The sequence below is a fragment of the Lepeophtheirus salmonis genome, chromosome 4 (assembly GCF_016086655.4).
Source record: "Lepeophtheirus salmonis chromosome 4, UVic_Lsal_1.4, whole genome shotgun sequence".
Lineage (NCBI taxonomy): Eukaryota > Metazoa > Arthropoda > Copepoda > Siphonostomatoida > Caligidae > Lepeophtheirus > Lepeophtheirus salmonis.
The window spans coordinates 5129903-5149054 of record NC_052134.2 but is presented as its reverse complement, the minus strand read 5'-3'; the positions used below and the strand labels follow the sequence as shown (position 1 = coordinate 5149054).

The 19152-nt window shown below is 29.8% G+C and overlaps 2 protein-coding genes across 2 annotated transcripts; both read left to right on the top strand.

The window, feature by feature from the left end:
* Window positions 1-2427: 2427 nt before the first annotated feature.
* Window positions 2428-6865, top strand: LOC121116471 (uncharacterized). Its single transcript, XM_040710724.2, has 13 exons — window positions 2428-2572; window positions 3155-3211; window positions 3269-3695; window positions 4005-4111; window positions 4173-4598; window positions 4671-4712; window positions 4804-4960; window positions 5020-5150; window positions 5225-5653; window positions 5731-5775; window positions 5838-6015; window positions 6072-6172; window positions 6233-6865. The coding sequence occupies exons 1-13, from the start codon at window positions 2515-2517 to the stop codon at window positions 6685-6687; spliced, it is 2613 nt and encodes an 870-aa protein (XP_040566658.1). The 5' UTR covers window positions 2428-2514; the 3' UTR covers window positions 6688-6865.
* Window positions 6866-9227: 2362 nt separating this feature from the next.
* On the top strand, window positions 9228-18656 carry LOC121116470 (uncharacterized). Its single transcript, XM_040710722.2, has 13 exons — window positions 9228-9345; window positions 10204-10260; window positions 10325-10745; window positions 12657-12763; window positions 12829-13235; window positions 13698-13751; window positions 13813-13969; window positions 14039-14169; window positions 14983-15411; window positions 15839-15883; window positions 15945-16125; window positions 16184-16284; window positions 16344-18656. Exons 5-13 carry the CDS (start codon window positions 13145-13147, stop codon window positions 16841-16843), a joined length of 1689 nt encoding a protein of 562 aa, XP_040566656.1. The 5' UTR covers window positions 9228-9345; window positions 10204-10260; window positions 10325-10745; window positions 12657-12763; window positions 12829-13144; the 3' UTR covers window positions 16844-18656.
* Window positions 18657-19152: the final 496 nt, after the last annotated feature.

Sequence of the window (19152 nt, the reverse complement as noted above, 5' to 3'; positions counted from 1 at the left end):
ATCCAGCGGGTATAGCTCAGTCAGGTACCGCTCTAGAGACTAAAGTATGCCCTAGCTCATCAGACATAACGTCGTTTTATTCCCTTGAAGTTGCTATTATTATTCTTCCATTCTTAAGAAGAGAGCACCCAAGTATGGAGTAACTACGTATGGTCATTTTTTATACGGTTATCTTCTATATTTTAAAAGCAAAGTTCGTATGTTCGACGACGCCTAATAAGTATGGGTAATCCCAAGTACTAACGCGAGTATGTTACATGTTGGTATAGAATTGTATAAAAATTGTATGTAAAAATGAATTAAATCTCTCATCCGTTTAGGTCAACTCATATAATACTGGGTACTACCGCTGGTGATAAAATAAAAGTTACTTGGCGAATATTAATGGGACATTAGAGTAAAACAAGGGATTCTATATAAAACAACACGTGGCGATATATATTTGAGCCAAATATTAATGTAAATGCTAATGACCATTCATATTCAATTTTTATTAGAAGTGAAGTAATTATTTGACAGAAATTGGTGGATTTCAAATTATATCAACTAAATGTTTCCTTCTAGTAAAGTCAAGTAGAAAATGAATCATAATTACTTTTATGATATTCAGAGGCAGTTTCTTGTAGCTGAAAATTCTACATGTTTTACATGACCTACACTGTTGAAAATGTTCTTTTTTTTAAGAATTGTTTTTTAGGAATAACTTCTTTTTGTAGTATTTTTTCTAACTTATATAACTGTAGATCCTGATAGCTGATTGACTCCTCTCATAAAATAAGTTTGATTCACCTTGACCACTTGATTTGAAAATTATACTGTACTAATTTTCCGTTTTGAAGTGAATCTTGCATACCACAGAGGCAGATTAAAGATGACTTCCAAAGTTTTGCTTTGCAATTAATGTACACTCTGTAGGAGCAATTTACCTTTTTAGGCAAATACTATATTTTGAGGGAAAACAGATCCCCTCTCCCCAAATACTCAGACAAGCAGGAGTTGTATCATTCTTAGGTTTAGATATATATATTTTTTAAATCCATACCATTACTTGTAGCTCTTTAGGAAAATAGTGGACATAAAAGTTTCACCACATAAAAATGAAATGCTGAAAAGTTCCCAATCTTTGTAACGAAATGAAGAATATAATATGGGGTTAAAGAGAACAGACATAGTTAGTCGGCGAAAAATTCACTTTTGGGCATTCAGTTTCTATAAGTGATATTAAGGTCCATCTTTTGTTTTCATTAAGTTCATCATAATATATAACTTTGTTTCCCGATTTCATAACATAGATAATGGTGCATTAGAAGTAATATCATTTTTGAGCTAACATGCTACAACAATGGGACAAAATTACCACACGGCCGTGATATTATGTATAACTACCTCCTAGGTTTTATCGACATAGTTGACAAAAAATCTAATTCAACCAAGAGTAGATATTTTAGATAAGCTTATAAACATATATATATATATAGAAAATAAATATTACAATTATCCAACTTAGCATAATTAAAGTGATATCACAAGTTGGTAACATATTTAAGAAAAGTTTAATTTCACATGTTTTGTCCCCTTTTGTTATATTACGTTTCCTTCCGTCTTCGTCTGCTTTAGTCTTGTCTTTATTAAGTCAAGAAATTATAAAAACAAAAAAGTTTATCAGATTAAAAAAAAAAATGGTTCCGTAATTGGCATGTAAAACCATTCGTACACGAATACATTTCGTCTCGTATTAGTGAATGAATTATAATTTATAACTAATTTAAGATTACAGGAATACTACATTTTCTTTGTATTTTTGTTTTTGTTGTTGCTTCAGCTAGTGTGAGCCAATTTGCCTTCTATGGAGCAATATAACAAAGTTATTCTCTTCAAATCAATGTGTGTAGGTTGGATTCTCGGCCACTCTAAGAAAATAACAAATACATTATGCATATTGACTTCAAAGGTGTCTCAATCGGAGTGGAAAAAGAGCTTTGACAATTGGTTTGAGTGCATGCAAATGTGTATAAATCATGCTGGAGAATACTTTGAAAAACAATAAAACCATTTTTGATGATAAATATTCGTATTTTCATTATTTGGTCATAAATATATATAGCAGCCTACGTATACTAAAATATTAGACTTCAATACTTAGAAATATTATGTATTTAGTCTACACTCAAATACAGCAAAAATGCTATCCTCCATAAGAAATCTCATTTTTACAGCAATTCTAAAACAGTAGTTCTAATGTATTTGTAGGTAAAAAAATATAAGATCGACTTTGCATATTTACAAATAATATCATTTTGTAATGATTTTAATCTTTGGATTATTTTTTAATGATTTTGGATGTATATATATATATTTGTGAGCCAATGCGTGCAAGTAATTAAAATCAATCATACGGGTAAGTAATTTTCTGAAAAAAATAAATCAACATCTAGAGATAATTATTAATATTAATTCAGTTTGTTGTATTTGAGTTGTTTAAAAGGATCAAAACATCAAGAATCGCTAAACAAAATGAGGCACCTGCTTTTTAATTTGTGGCTACTTGGATTTATTTGCACTCCGATTCAAGGTATCTAAATAAAATATAATTAAATCTTTCAATTTTATATATTGTTTAACCCTATTACGTCAAAAGTATCATAAATGATGAATAATTTTTTGAATACTCAGTTGAAGCATTTTGATAAAATTTAGGCACAAAAACATAATGGAAGCACTTACAAATACCTATATAGTTTCAATGTGTCATTAAACACAAAAAAAAACCCTTTAATTTCTTACTTATGATCTTCCTGTGTTGCAAATGTATAGCCTCATCAAAAATGTGTTAAACCCACAAGCTTTTTTTTAAAATAACAAATCTAATTTCAGAGGTGCTATTTCGCAAAAAAATTCCTTGTCCTATTAAACACCAGTAAGAACAATCAGTCAGTAAATGTGTATGATAATTAAAAAATCTTAATTAAAAAGAGCAAGCATGCATTTGTGTTATTCAAATTGGATAAGGTTTATAATTTAAAAGAATCATGAAATTTTGGCCATATCTTAAAGGCTTAAATTTTTTTTTCTTCTGAAAAACATGCTTTTTTACGATGACATATTACATTTTTTTAACAAAAAACGCAAACATTTTTGTAAATTATCTTTTAAGGCGAAAACAGAGATGCATTTCCAAGCTTCTTCGCTGGAGATCCTCCGGTAAATAACTGTAAGGCATTGAGTATGATAGAGACCAAAATATGATAGTTTTTATTTTATTTAATAGTGGACTGTGCGTTACGGTATTTTGCCTGCACAGATGACCATACTTATGGCAAATGGCCTATGAATTCTAGAATATGTCTGAGAGATTATCAGGTATGTATTGCTCAGGTAAAATGGAATCAAAAAGTGAATTACCGTAAAGGAGTCAAAATAATATCACCAATTAATAATCCCGTCTACACATCAGAGAAAGAGTCTGGAAAATACGTGAAATCCCGGATTTTTGGATACCTCTATACTTTTTCATTTTTTAAAACTCTTTGCACAAATAATGCTGCAAAATTATCGTGTAAAGGCCTTGGGAAAATTAAAATTATTTTCGTATTTCATGGACGGATTGGTAGGGAATTTTGTATGGATAAATTTCCTCAAGGATATGTTCATAATGATTGCATTGTTGAAGAGTCTGACAGAACAGTATATAGAGAGTAAGTAATTTAAATGTATTTTTGTTGATATGTCAAAATTGTCAAAATCTTCACGATTGTAAATTTACCAAAAATATGATGGTAGGCTGCACGATACCTGTCCTTTAATTAATTCCTCTTAATTTTGAAAATTGAAAACTATAGTTTTTTTGTGATCTTTGTCTGAATAAATTATAATTACCTTACTTTTATAAAACTCCCTCAGGGGTAATTTTTACGCTTACCGCCATTTCGACCATTTTCACATCGCTAACTTCAAATATGATTTGATAATGTATGTATGTTATACCTGCGTCTATTTTTTTCCAGATGTAATGGAAAGAATGAATGCATGGTATCCACTAAAACACTAGATCCTAAATATTGCAGAGATAAGTTGCCATATCTGCAAGTTAAATACACATGCACAGGCTTCAGTATGTCTTTTTCTAAAAATTTTGATTACAAAAGTTTGAACTTATTCTATATTCCACATAGGAAAACCAATTGTAAAAAGTTCTGGACCACTTAACTCCACGTTCAATGAAATAGCCGTCATAGATCAAAAAATTAACACTATTTTTTCGACAAGACATGTATTTTATCCATGGATACATATAATGTTTCCAAAACCTTGTGCAGTGGCTGAGGTGATTGTTATCGCTAATAAAGGAAAACATTTAGTTAATATTGCAAGTATTGAAGTCAAATTGTTTAATGGTGATTCTGCAACCTCCATTAGTTTTGAAAAAGACCAAAAAAGCTGTATAAAAAAAGCACCCTGGGATTTGACATTTCGTTGTAAAATTATGCAACCTTATTCTGGAATTGTTGTCTACTCTACAGAAAGAGGGATACTCTCCGTAAAGGAAGTCACGATTGTATTAAAAGAGAAAATGGGAGATGATGGGAATGAAATACAAAGTTAGGATAATTTAATTGTATAATTAATCATACAAATCAATTTATTATTTTCTTATCTATGTAAAAAAAAAGTCCCTTATGAACGATCTAAGAAAAATATTTACGTCATTTATGGTAAGATGATTAATTCTCTCTAATAAATTCTTCATGTGTCATATTTAAAATAAATATTACTCAATTATCTTTGTTTATACTATATACATAGATAAATCCTGCGCTAGAGAACTTTTGGCTATAAGTTGCAATGTCTATGGAGGAAATATTGAGATAATAGAATCCATTATTGGAAGAACAAGCGGAGAATGTGATTCCCTTAATCCAGACTTGGAATGCTCAATACGAGTTACAGGGATTCTTCCAAGGTAATATTAGGGGTTTTCTAAAAGTTAGAACAATTCTTAAATATTTTTGTTTTTATCAGCTGCTTGGGAAAACCCGTTTGTGATCCTGTAGAAGACCGACTCTTCAAACAGACTAACCTTGATTTAAGCCAACAAGCAACTTGCAAAGGAATTAACTTTTACGAAATTCGTTATACATGTACTGGAATCCGTGAGTCAACTTAACATAATCATCATAAGACAGGTTTTAGTTTTTTCCCTTCAATTTATTTTATTGATTTCAAGCAAATCCCAAAATAACCACAAGCACCGTGGACAATGGATTTTCTTTTAATTTCCTACTCTATGAGGAAGAATTTCCAACCAATTATTTTAGCTCACGATTTGAGGACAGTCCCTGGATTCAAATATCTTTTGGTGCTGTTTTAGCAGTTGTTGGAGTACAAATCAGAGTCGATCTGAATGAAGGAAGTACAACTACTTTTAAAAATATTGAAGTCCGTGTTGGAGATATAAGTGTCCGTTCGAAAACAGATATAGCTGGAAATGCTGAATGTGGTTTTTATAAAGGGCCTCCTGGAGAGGATCAAATTTATATAGTTATAAAATGCGGTGACAATGATAACTTTTTATTGGGTAAACATTTGACCATTCACAAAAGGGGTACTGGCGTACTAAAAATGCGAGATGTCTTAGTGCTGCTACTTCCAGAAAGTAAGCAACGCTTGGAAAGCATTTCAAGCTTTATCCAGAACTATCTAGATGTTCATTAATTATTTTTTGATTAATAGGTAATATTAAAGAAGTAAAACATATCGGAGGGTTTCTTATTGAAGGTAATGTAATTAGAATATACTAAAATATATATATATATCAATTTCTATATTACATATTTTAGATCTCTTTTGCGATGATTTTACATCCCTTACTTGTAAAAATTCTGGAGGTGGCACAATAGTTCCAGTAGATGCTTTTGCCGGAAGCTCTGTTGATCCGAAAGTTTGTAATCCTAAAACGAACGTTGTTGATATAAAGACATCCTGTAATATATTGTTGACTTCAATCGTACGAAATAAGTTTGTATAAATGAACACTCTCAAAATTTTCTCTAATATTTTTAATTTTTTGACAGTTGCCTAAATCAAGAAATCTGTAACATCGATTTAACACGTACAGAAACCTGTCCTGAACCTACACATTACAGAAGAATTTTGTTCAGATGTAGTAATTTCGGTAAAAAATTCTTAGGGGTCAAATAATGTTTCTTTAACGAATGAATGTATAACTTTACAGAGGATCCCATGGGTCGAGCCAGTAGTTTTGAGAGTAGGGATCATGATCCAAAATATGCCCTAGATGGAAAGATCGTGACTGGAGAAAAATTTCTTTTTAAGTCAGACATTGAGTTTGGACCATGGTTCGAAGTTAATTTAAAGGATTTGTATATAATCAAGGGACTCGAAGTAATTTTTGGGGATCTTAATAATATTAAAAGATTGGTTCAGGTCAATGTATTGCGTAGCCCACATGTACCAGATTTTTTCCTGGGGAATGGCAAAAGATCAAATGAATCATTTCCCGAGTTTAGAAGTACAACTCTTTGCGCATATATAGAACAAATTTATGACGTTTCGTATGCGTACATAAGATGTAATAACAATATTTATGGGCAATATATTGTACTACTTATCCAGGAATTCACGGTTATGGTCTTGAATGAAATTGTAGTTTTGTTGGCGGATAGTTGAGGCTTTATGATTGAGACAGATAATCCTCGTATCCTTTTATGTACTCATCCCTTATAGTTTTTGACATTATTCATATGTATCGATTCTATTTTAATTGTTCATTTCAATACTACCGTACTATGTATCTTTTATATCTTAGGTATAATTTCCTAAATAAAATCCTAATAACTAATCAAAATATTTTCCAGCTCATAATTTCTTTGCCATACCTATATAGGCATTAGTAATGTACGGGCCTAGCCTGTGAGACCTTCAAGTTACATGTGTGTCAGATGAGGTTTGTACTTTCAACATGCAGTTCCTAGAACAATCAGCTCGTTCTTCATACTGTGAAAGCTTTTTTTAACAACTCAAAATGTCATATTTCTTACATAACAAAAGTGTTTCTATTCCAAAACTTTTAAGTCTCACACAATAGACTTAAAATTCAAGCAAATTCCTAAAGTTTAAGTATGTTTTTTTTATAATAAACTACTAAATTTTAATTAAATATATTGAATAATATATATTCGATAAGTATTCAGATATTTAGTCAAATTAGATAAAATGTTGCAGGATACAAAATTCAAAAGATGCGGGACCTGCAGGCTAAAAAAAAAGTAAAACAGTGCATCACTAATAACACATTACTATAAAATAATCTACCCAAATTTATTTTTATAGTAAAAAACTTACTGTACAAAAATAATTGTGTGTTGTTACATATAATATGTGTTCGCTAAATCAAATCAAAATTAAAGTTTTCCTAATATATTTTTTGTTTTTATTAATTAAAAATATCATGCACAATCACGGAACCAAAAAATGAACTATCATGGTATATCAAAAGTTGCAACTTGTAAATATAAATCCTTGCATGGAAATGAATCATATGCCCAGGATTCCTATTTGACCCCCCTTTTTACCAGGAAATATTTATGTATGAAGTAATAACGATAAATGTTCTCCTGTATTTGGTAAAAAAATAAAGGAAAAAATAAAAAAATCACTTATGAAAAAGAGAAAATTCAACAATATGTTTGTTTTTATTCTATATGAGTTTGTGAATAATAATTGGATGACATAAATATTACTTCATGCATAAAACAAAAAGGGCCAGGTAAGGGTCTTAGATAAATTAATTGTTATGCAAGGATTTATATTTAGAAGTGGAAACTTTTGAGTTGCCTAAATCGGTCATAGCTAATTTTTTTGGTTCCCTTTGATACCCCTTAATTATCAATTGTTTATATGATTGGGATCAAATCAACGTTTACACAAATGGCTCTTACATAGAGATATATTCCTCCCCCCCCGTAGATACTGATGTATTATTATGTTATGTTTGTTCTCGGTAATGATTATTATCTTGTTGATATTATTTGGGGTATTTGCTGTAGGCTCACTAGGGAGTCAGTTGGACATGACTTGTAGTTGAAGAAAGTCAAATGAAGTCTTATTCGAGATAACAACAGAACGAAACATACATAGAACTGTAAAAAATACTTACCAGTCTGTTAAAAAAGAGGGAACAGAAAATTGATATGGTAACCCTGGCAGTAAACATAGAACTTAAACTTATTTTCGTAAGAAAAACGTCATTTAATAAATAAAAAAATAAGGTATTTAATTCATAAGTGACCTCATACGAGAGTCACAAAAAATGGGATGTCAGTTGGAAAAAAATCGAAAAAAAAAAAAAAAAAAAATCACACTCCCACTGCAGAAAAATCTAAGCACGGGCACCGATCATGGGATTTCATAAGATTATCTGGAAGTAACAATAAGTCGGCGAGACAGGAAATAAACACAAATCTCGCTCATTATTTAATAAATGGATTGAAAGGAATTATGTCAATCATCAATTCTACTCAGAGTCTATGGACTTACACTCCCCAACAAATCATCTGGGGCAATTACCTTCATTCATGAGCACCCGCACTTTAAACTTAAATGTTACAACTTCAATAACTATATAACAATGATAACAGATTTGGAAAAAATAAAACACTGTTCAGGTTCCAACTACAAAAAGTATCACACTCGTCTGATGTCGTATATTTAGCAACTCTACCCATATATAACTGATTTACCTCACTGACACAAAAATCTACAGTGTTTTGTTGTTAGTTGTTATCTTTTTTTACTTATTTTTCCTCATCATTGTTCTGTAAGTGGATGTATTCAATAAGAATTGGCTTCTGTTATTCTGGAAAAGTGACTAACTACCAATTGATTTCGGACCTTTTTTCTGTTTTTTTTTTTTGAAAAAAGGTTGCGAGATACACTAAAAGTAAAGTTGTGATATGTATTATATATGTTTTCACATATGTATGTATGAATAACTAATTTATGATACTTAATCATGGACGAATTACTTTCTTTAAACTGTATATTTTCACAACAAATTAAAGATTTAAAATTGTTATTCATAACTGAAGCTTAAACATAGGGTATTTAAATGGAATACATGAAATGATATTATAATACGTACCAGTAATTAATTACTACGTGAATAATCAATTTTCATTGTGGAAGAAATTAATATTTGGAGAATTTTTCTTTCTTTGAATTCAGTATGTTTCAAATGAGTATAGTCATCACATCACAACATTGTCTATACCATGTTTAATTATAAGATCATCATACTAAGTATCATAGGATTTGTACTATGTCAAGGTAAAGCAAATTAATTTCATATCTAAATAGTCTTGAAACAGATCAATAATAATGGCATATAAAATACAATATTTTCATATGTTAAGATCGAAGGAGCCTAAACTAAGAATAACTTGAATCTCTTATATCAAATAAGACCTCATATTGTATTTTTATCCTATTCGCAAAGACCATAAATTTTTGATATTTTTAGAAACTATTAAGATTCAAAACTTTTTTCTTGTTTGCTAATAAAGGATACATATAGTATTAATAATCTTTTGAAGGCTAAGATTTTAAAACCATTTTTATAATGTATTTATCCTTTTTTGAATTAAAAAAGTTTTGTCTGTGTAAAAAAATTGATATTTTTTTCTTCAGAGGCTCATTGCTTCAAGGAAAATTAATCAAAAAGTATTCATGATACTCTTAATTCCCCATGGGGGATAGATTAATATTCACGTAGCTAACTTAATTTAAAAAAATGATCCCATGATCTTTCTTTTGCCCCATGTCTTTTGACTTTGTGTTTTTACTCATAAATGACCTGAAGTAACATTGGTAATGATTGGTTGTGAGATAAATATTAGCCCTAATCGGACTCAAAATAGAATAGATGATTGATATCAGAGTAATTTCTACCCATCTCCATGCTTCATACGGAGCAGGACTTGTGTTTATTCCTTTCCTCTCATAGTTGCTAATCTAATCACACGTCTGGACATCTAACCTGCTTTCCTCCCTAACATTCCTCAAACTGTCAGGGTTACCATGTCATATTTCACTTTTTTTGTACATAAAAAAAGAAGCATATTTTTAAACTCATGCAACATCATTTAAAATCTTTCCATGTCATCATTTTTGTTCACATTGTTTCAGGGGTAGAAAAAGCAAAGTATCCTAAGTTTTTCAGCAGTAATCCTCCGGTTAGTTTTTGTAAGCATACATCTGTTCCATACATGATTTTTTCAAAATTCTTAAATTGCCATATTTTTATCAGTGGATTGTTTATACCGATTTTTTGCATGCTCGGATGATCACACATATGGAAAATGGCCCATGAACGCAAGGGTTTGCTTAAGAGACTATCAAGTCTGTACCGCAGAAAGAAAGTGGAATCAAAAGGAAACTGACTATGGACGAGTTAAAATAACTCGTCCTATTATAAACCCAAACCATCAAACAGAAAATGGATCATATTTGACACCACGAATCGTTGACTATCTCTATAGCTTTTCTTGCTTTGACACCATTTGTGGTAATCAAAGGAAGAAACTGAGTTGTGGAAGTAATGGTAAAATCAAACTCTATTTTGTATTCTATGGAAGAGCCGAAAAGGATGAGTGTTCAGCTAACTTATCACATTTGGACTTCCTTGAAAGTTGTATTGTAGAAGATGCTGTTTCGTCTGTATATAAAGAGTATGTTGAAGGCATAGATAAGTATAAATTGTTTAAGGGTACTGTTATCCCATGACTTCATGTCAACTCTTGCTGAAGGAACTTATGATCAACATAGATAAACATGAAATCTAACGATGCTTCGAAAACACAAAAAAAGTACAGCATAAATTCTCACAGGGAATAGTTGACTTGAAATCATGCGATATTCATACCTTCAAGTAAATATCTATATATTATATATGATTGACCCTAATACGCTCTCTAACAAGAGCAAAATAGATTCATTTCTCTTAAAAACGATACTTGAATAATTTTGTAAATTAATCTATTGAGCTCAACGTACGATAGTTCAATGCTCAGTCGCTCTTAAAGAAGGCAGTATAATTTATGTATACCAAAATGAAGGATAATTACTAGTACTATAATGTTTCCAAAGTTAATAAAGGATTAAAGTTATACCATAATCCTTTTCCCACTGAGTTTTGACTTCCACCACGCTTTTTAATAGTGACGTCAAAGAGTATATAACTTTATTATTAATGAGACAATTTTTAGTATTATATGGTATTCATATACCGTTGTTATACTCTATAATGTCAAAATCTATGTGTGCTCCCCTGGAGTCGGTACGGTTCATCAAATTGAGAATTCTAGCAAGCCCGATGACATGACAGTCAAACTTTGTATTTATATTAACCTTGATGTTTACTTATACTTAATTAATGAAACTCCATCTGACCAATTGTAAGAAAAATTTCAAAAAATATATCGCTGAACCGCAATTAGCACACCCTTTTTTTGTTTATTACGTATGATCTAAACTTTTTTTTGAAAAGTGTTTTTCAATGTGCATATACTTATTGAATATGCACATCGTGACATTCACTTTATAGATTACATTGCGCTGGGATAGCTAAATTGTATTTCTCGTTGTGGAGATCCACCCAAGAAAATGAGAGATAATTCTAACAGAACCTAGTATTTCCTCATATTTTTTACGTCATCAATCATTATTATAATGATAAATAGTGTTCTTTCAGTTCATTTATTTTTAAGTCCAGTCCAGTCTTAGAACCTGTCCTTCGGATTTTCAGTAATAGTACTGATTAAAAACAAAACAGATAATAAAGTTAAATGACGTCATCAAAGACCGAACTTTATAAGTCTCCAGTCTTCAGACCTAAATAAGCACTGACACAACACTTATGACAAAAAGAAGTACTACGATCCATTAAACTAACAATATAATTTTTTGTAGGAAGATACACACTTTTTCTCTTCGAAAAACGCTTTCAAAAAGACTTAACAAGTTATGTTTTACTTAATAGACAAAAAAAGGTGCGCACTATACGCGATACTTCACTATCTTATTGGTGTTTCTGTTACGAAAAATTTAATTAAAGATCAAACTCTATTTCCATTTTTGAAAGATCATCTATTCATCTAATTAAATTACTATACTGTGTGTAAGTTCTAAGCATTAATTAATATAGGTCAAACTTTATATATCGTTATTTTTACCAAAATAAATTTTTTGAACTATGATGGTCCACAACATTTCGAAAAAAACCACATTTAAAGAACCAGTTTAATGTACTCATACATAAATAGATTTTCAAACTTTTTTTTACTACTTGAATTTAGTTAAAAACTATTTGTGGGACTGCAAAAATTTGTTATATTCTTATTTGTTACCTACACAACAATAGAAATATTTTTTATATTAAGAAAAAAATATAGAAAGTTTAAGGGATCAAACTTTTTTTTATGGTCAAGTTGGATCAACCGTTTGATTAAAATCTAATTCCTAATATTCTGTAAATAATTTTTTCAAACTTTGGGTACATAAAAAGGAATACATATTCCTAATGAATTTTATTTTCTATCACTTTTTAACGAAAATATATGTATTTAAAACCAACATTTTAGCTGCAATGGACAAAACGAATGTGTAGTATCGACGAGAAATTTAGATCCAAAATATTGTGTAAATTATTACCCATATCTTCAAGTTAAGTACACATGTACAAATTTTAGTAAGTATGATAATATAGTAATTTAGCAAATATAGTACAACCATATACGAGAATTTTTTAATCAGATCAAATAATCCCATCAACCTCCGAACCCTATAACTCATCCTTTAGCGGATCAATGGTCGTGGATGGTAAAATAGACACATGCTTTTTTTCCAAATTTCAAAAATTTCCATGGATGTTTTTAAAATTTCCAAAACATTACAAAGTAAAGGAGGTTCTTGTTTTCGCTAAAAAAAAGGCGAGGATTACGTTGAACTCAGCAACTACGAGGTCAAGTTATCTAATATAGCAAATTTTGATTTTTCTACTGATCGACATAATTGTATTAAAAAAACAAAATGGGATTTGACATTTCTCTGCGGAAGTGCAAATTTATATATGGGAGCAATGGTGTACTCCACTGGTATAGGCATAATGGCTGTCAAGGAAGTTACATTCATCCTTATCAAGGATGGAGGCATTGATGAAGGTATAGGAACAACTTTTTTCTAATCATTTCAAAATATTGTTGTGTTGATTCGATCAATTATGAACTCTGTTGAACTTGACTTCAGTCCATGATCTTTCAATAAGAATGAAATGGTGTTTTTTCGATTATAAATTAAGAAAGAAGAAAAAAAAAGAGACGACTGGAGGAATTGGGGATGTCTTTGGGGTAAATTGAGGTCAAAGTCTCAGAATGCAAACAAAAATAAAAATAAACTGCAATACTATCACATGAAAGTAGATGTGTGATACCTAAAGTACATTCTGCAAGTACTTCAACGAATATAAATTAATAAATCGGTAGGGGGTACTTAATTTTCTTCCATTTTTTTTCTTTTCTAATTTATCGACTCGAGCCAATCCTTAATAACTCAAGCCAATTCGGTTCAACTCAACTTAAGTAGACACACCACGAGTTTAAAATACATTTTTTGATTCTTTATAGATAAAAAAAAGATACCTTATGATCGCTCTGACAAAAACATTTATTCGATAATCGGTAATTAACTTATTATTCAGTAATAAACTCGACTATATTTACATAACTTTCTGTGCCATAGATAAATCATGTTCAAAAGAGCTCTTGGATGTTAGTTGTGAATCTTATGGAGGAAACATTGAAATAATCGAACACATTGTTGGAAGAACAAGAGGAATTTGTGATTCTGCTAATCAAGATTTGGAATGTTTTGAACGGATTCCTGGTATTCTTCCAAGGTAGGTTTACCACTAAAAAATATATACGTTTTCTTAAATTATTTTTATCTCTATATTTCTTATCAATAGCTGTATACAAAAACCCATTTGTGCTGTACATGAAGATCGAGTGTTTAGAGACACTGTAAATAGTTTTAAAGCACAGTTAAAATGTACCGGAATTAATTTTTTCGAAATTCGTTACACATGCACTGGACTCCGTAAGATAAAGTTTTTTAAAAAAATGATTTGTACAATCGAGGAATATTCTTCACATTTTTTCCCCCTTTCTACAACTAAAGGCTATTTTTTAGGGAAGAGTAATTAGGAAATAAAAAAAGAAATTGAATTCTAACAATTCTGTTATGAATATTTTAAGGCTCCCATGGTTCCAAACATGACTTTCTCAAAGTCCTTATGCTTTTGTATGCATTGTCAAAAGCTCTACGATAGATGACATACATAGTAAATGTTATTGAACATATTCTATAAGTCGTAAGATATTGAAAAATGGTATTGGACTTCACAGTGATAAAATGGCAGTGAATAATTGTCTTATAAATTGATTTTCTCTTAAAGTTTTTTATAACATTCCACTAACGATCGTTTCTTTCATTTCATGCCTAATATTCTGATAGAAAAACGGAAAAAATAGCTTTAAGTTGATCAAACAAACGCGGAGAAAAATAGCACTTTCTTTTTTCTCCTATTAGCGGGTCAAATTAAAAGCATTTTTTTAGGGTATGCCAGTAATGAAATTAAAACAATCGTGTAATGAATTTATAAAGGGGTTAAATTATTTAGTTGGTTTGATCTATTCCTCCATCAAAATAATAATGAATGCAAAAAAAGTTATTTTAATTCCTTAAGAATTCATTAACCGATTTGTTTTAATTCAATTTTCTCTTTCATTTAATAACTATTTTACTTAAAGATAAAACAGCCTTTAGTTCGTCAGAATAAGGGGGGGGGGGAATGAGGCACGTAAAATGTATTTATTCCTTGGCTTAAACTAATTCTATTTGGATTTTTAGCAAAACCTATAATAAGCACAAGCTCTGTGGACAATGGATTTAGTCCTGATAACCTAATCTATAAAGAAGAATTTGAAACTAATTATTTTAGCTCTCAATTTGAAGATAATCCATGGATTCAAGTATCTTTCAAAAAAACATTAGCTGTAGTAGGAATACAGTTCACTATTCCTGTATCGACTGATTCAGCCAGAGATTTTGAGGATATATATGTTCGTGTTGGCGATAAATACGTGCTTGAAAAATCTGATTTAAGTGGCAATCCAATTTGTGGAAATTTTAGGGGTCCTCCAAAGCCTGATCAAACACACATTGTTGTAACTTGCGGTGTGAATGATAATTTTTTGACTGGTAATTTTTTGACAATCCAGAAAAATGGAAGAGGTGTTTTACAAATTAAGGATATCGTGGTCTTGTTAGTACCAGAGAGTAAGTTATCCAAGAAAATGATAGGTCAACACAATTACAAGTTAGAATATTTTTCTCAAAATTGAGAATGAATTACTTATGTATTCTTCGACAAACTATTGTCCATTTCTATCTACCAATTATTTTTATTAATTCATTAAAGTCCTACTTAAAGTAGCCAAAATTGATCGTCACTACAAACTACAAATAAAGGTTCAATACTATTTATAAAGTTCTACGGTATTTTTATTCATCGCACAAGATTGAATATAAAGCCAATAATTCAATCAAATATGCCTATCAAATATTTGGCTGTATGGATATTAATGAAATTATAAAAATAATTGGGATTGTTTACTTTTCCTGATTTTTGTTTGAGATTGTTTTTATGTTAACGCACAGATATTATGATAGTTTCAAATATAATTGACCTTTTTTTTTTAAATAGGTAACATTAAAGAAACAACACACATTGGAGGATTTCTCATTGAAGGTAACAAAAATCAAGGAATTTGGAATTATATAGGTCTCTATTTATTACTGAAATACCTTAGCACTCTTCTGTGATGATGAGGCACTATTGACTTGCGAACGCTCTGGAGCGGGAGTGATACTAACAGTAGATGCATATGCAGGGCAAACATTGGATAATGGAGTATGCAATCCACAAAATTCTATCGTGGACATCAAAACATCAGATTGCGAAAGATCACACAAGTCAATAGTGAAAAACATGTTTGTATACGTCAAATATATTCAAATGAAATACATGACGAACACAATTAATTTTTAGTTGTGAAGGCCAAAGAAAATGTATGATTGATTTGACTGGTACAGAAACATGTCCAATAGAAACTAAATACCGACGAATTTTGTACCGATGCACAAATTTTGGTTAAAAAAAATGCACTTACATTTATTAAAGTAAGTTAAAACTAATTTAAATTTTGCAGAGAGACCCATTGGCCGAGCCAGTAGCGTTGAAAGTAAGGATCACGCCCCACAATTTGCTCTAGATGGAAAAATTGTGTTTGGAAATGCATTTCTTTTCAAATCAAAGCTAGGTATTAATCCATGGTTTGAAGTTGATATGAAGGGAGTGTATATTGTCAAGGCTTTGGAAATTGTGTTTGGAGATATTATCAACATCCAAAGATCGATTGAGCTCAATGTCTTGAACTCACCATATGCACCAGAAGATTCGGATTCTTTAAATAACGACTATGATGGTTTCTTTAGAAACGATCGTCTTGTGTCTAATCAAACATCATTTCGTGGACCGAGGAGGTCAAGTTTATGTGCTTATATTGATCTAATACCTGATCCTACTTATGTCTATATTCATTGTAATAGAAAAGTAGCAGGGAAATACGTTGTACTCATCGTTAAGGAATTTACAGTACTTGTACTACAGGAAATTGTTATATTACTTGCAGGGGATTCAGCTCTCTAAGATTTTTTTTTAAATCCTCCATTACTTCCCTTCAAATCCAAACGCAAATGCTTACTTGCTGTCTTTAGAAATCTAAAATAGATAATTTAGTAATATAAAAGGTTATTTACCCTAAAAAGTTGCTCATAAGATACTATAAGCATCAGTACGACAATTAGATATTTTTTATCATTATAAATTCTATACTTTTGAATTCATAACACTTGCCTACAACTCATGCTTATTATTGTCATTTAAGGCATGGAACAGGATCTTTAAAATATTCAATTTTTTTTGGTTTTTCCTTCAAAGATTTTTTAAAAAAATAACGTTTTGGAGTATAATTTCGATTCAGAGCCTGTTTTCAAAATGAAATAGATATATAAATGAAAATTTAATGCCATAACAATTGTATCAATTTATTAAGAAATTAAAAATAGTTAAGTAACTCATTTGACTATTTGTGAAAAGTAAATAATATTTTAGAGATAGGAAATTTAGTATAAATAAGTCGATTACAACACTAAGATGTATTAAATACATCAGATATAAAACATATTTAAATCTTCCTGCTTCTAAAATATTAATTACTTATTAGAGTTAGTCTTAAAGTACACTTAATTATATTTAATTTCGAAACCTTTTCACGCAATCTTACATTATTGATTTATTAAGTATTCTATAAGAAAATTAAAAGTTAAACAGAAGATTTCATGTAAAATCAAACTTTTTTCTTGACAACAAATATTTTGAAGTTGTAATATAAGGTTTATTCTTTAGTTTTAGCTATGATATAAATCAATTGAGAATAATATTAGCTTCCATATAGAACCCCTCATTTTACTGGATTATTCTATGATTATTAAACATATTTTTGTAGGAACTGTATTCAAAATAACTGTAATTAAATTTTAATGTTTTTTTTCGTGTTCTATGGCATAAAATGTTTTAATAATGGATGTGGGTTGGCGCTGCTGGTTCAAGCTGCTGCTTTATAGTTTATTCTAAAATAGTTGTCAAAGAAAACTATATTGCATTTTGTAAATTTATCCTTTCCTCGTATTCATTGTTGGAGTAGATACATATGAGACAACATTTGAACGATGATAATAATTACGTCATTAAATTTTTATTTGATTTTTTGTGCTATTCCATTAATTTTGCACTCGTAAATATCAATTAAAACACTAAAAATAATGTTATAAATATAAGCATTTCAGAAAAAATTAGGCCTTATTTTAAAACTATCTTCACATGAGTTTGGAGTTTTAACAAGATAAAATATGATATTCTTATAGTAAAAACATTCAATTGAAGAGCAAAAGAATCCAAAAAAAGTAACAGGAACGAATTTTAAGGAAAACAGCAAATTTAATTGACTAAATCTAAAGTTGCTAAATATACGAATAAATCTTAAACAAGGCATTAACAAAATAAAAAAAGTATTGCAAATTATTTGATTGAATAATATAGAGGATACTGAAAAGTATTGTTAATAAAAAGAAGAATAAAATAAATAAGAAGGATTTTTATAAATTTTGGGGGAAAATATCTCAAATAATAATGATGTACCGTTCCTCCAAAATTGGATACTTTCCATAGAAAGTGGAGAAAAAATTGTAGTATAAGGATATTTCTGTCTTTGGAATGGATTAACACCCAAGGGAGGGAAATAACGGAGGTATAATGTGTATTATAATTATTATCTGAGCCAATATTATGTTATTATTTTGTTCCTTTGGATTTATTATTTCTCAATGTTCCAATATGTGCTCCTACATTTGATGTAAATGTAACCTTTTTTTAATAAAATATTATATTGTTTTAAAAAATACTCCTTGTAAATGCATAATGCATTATTTTACATAAGTAGACTAGACATATTGTATTTCACTAATGCATTTATTTGCATTAGTGAAATTAGACAAAAATACATGACGGATTTAATTGATCAATATTCTAAACACATTATTAGCATATCATTGCCATCTGAGTAATATATCTTGGTAGCCAATATATTCATATGACTTTCACAAATTGAATATAGTATTAACTCATTTCTGCCGAGTGGTAACTATAAATAATTAAATACATTGACCAACAATTTTAATAGGTTTAATTGTTTGATTCAGGGATATGGAAAATTATATTTGATCCTTTTGAAAATAAATTATTGGAAGTTATGCTCTTATGTCAATACTGATTGGTAACTATGTTGGATTTAATAAGCTATTTTTTTGTTTGTTTTTGACAATAACATTTTTATTTGAGTACCTTAATCTGTTGAATATATCCTTGGAAATTGTTTGAAACTTTAAAAGTATATTACC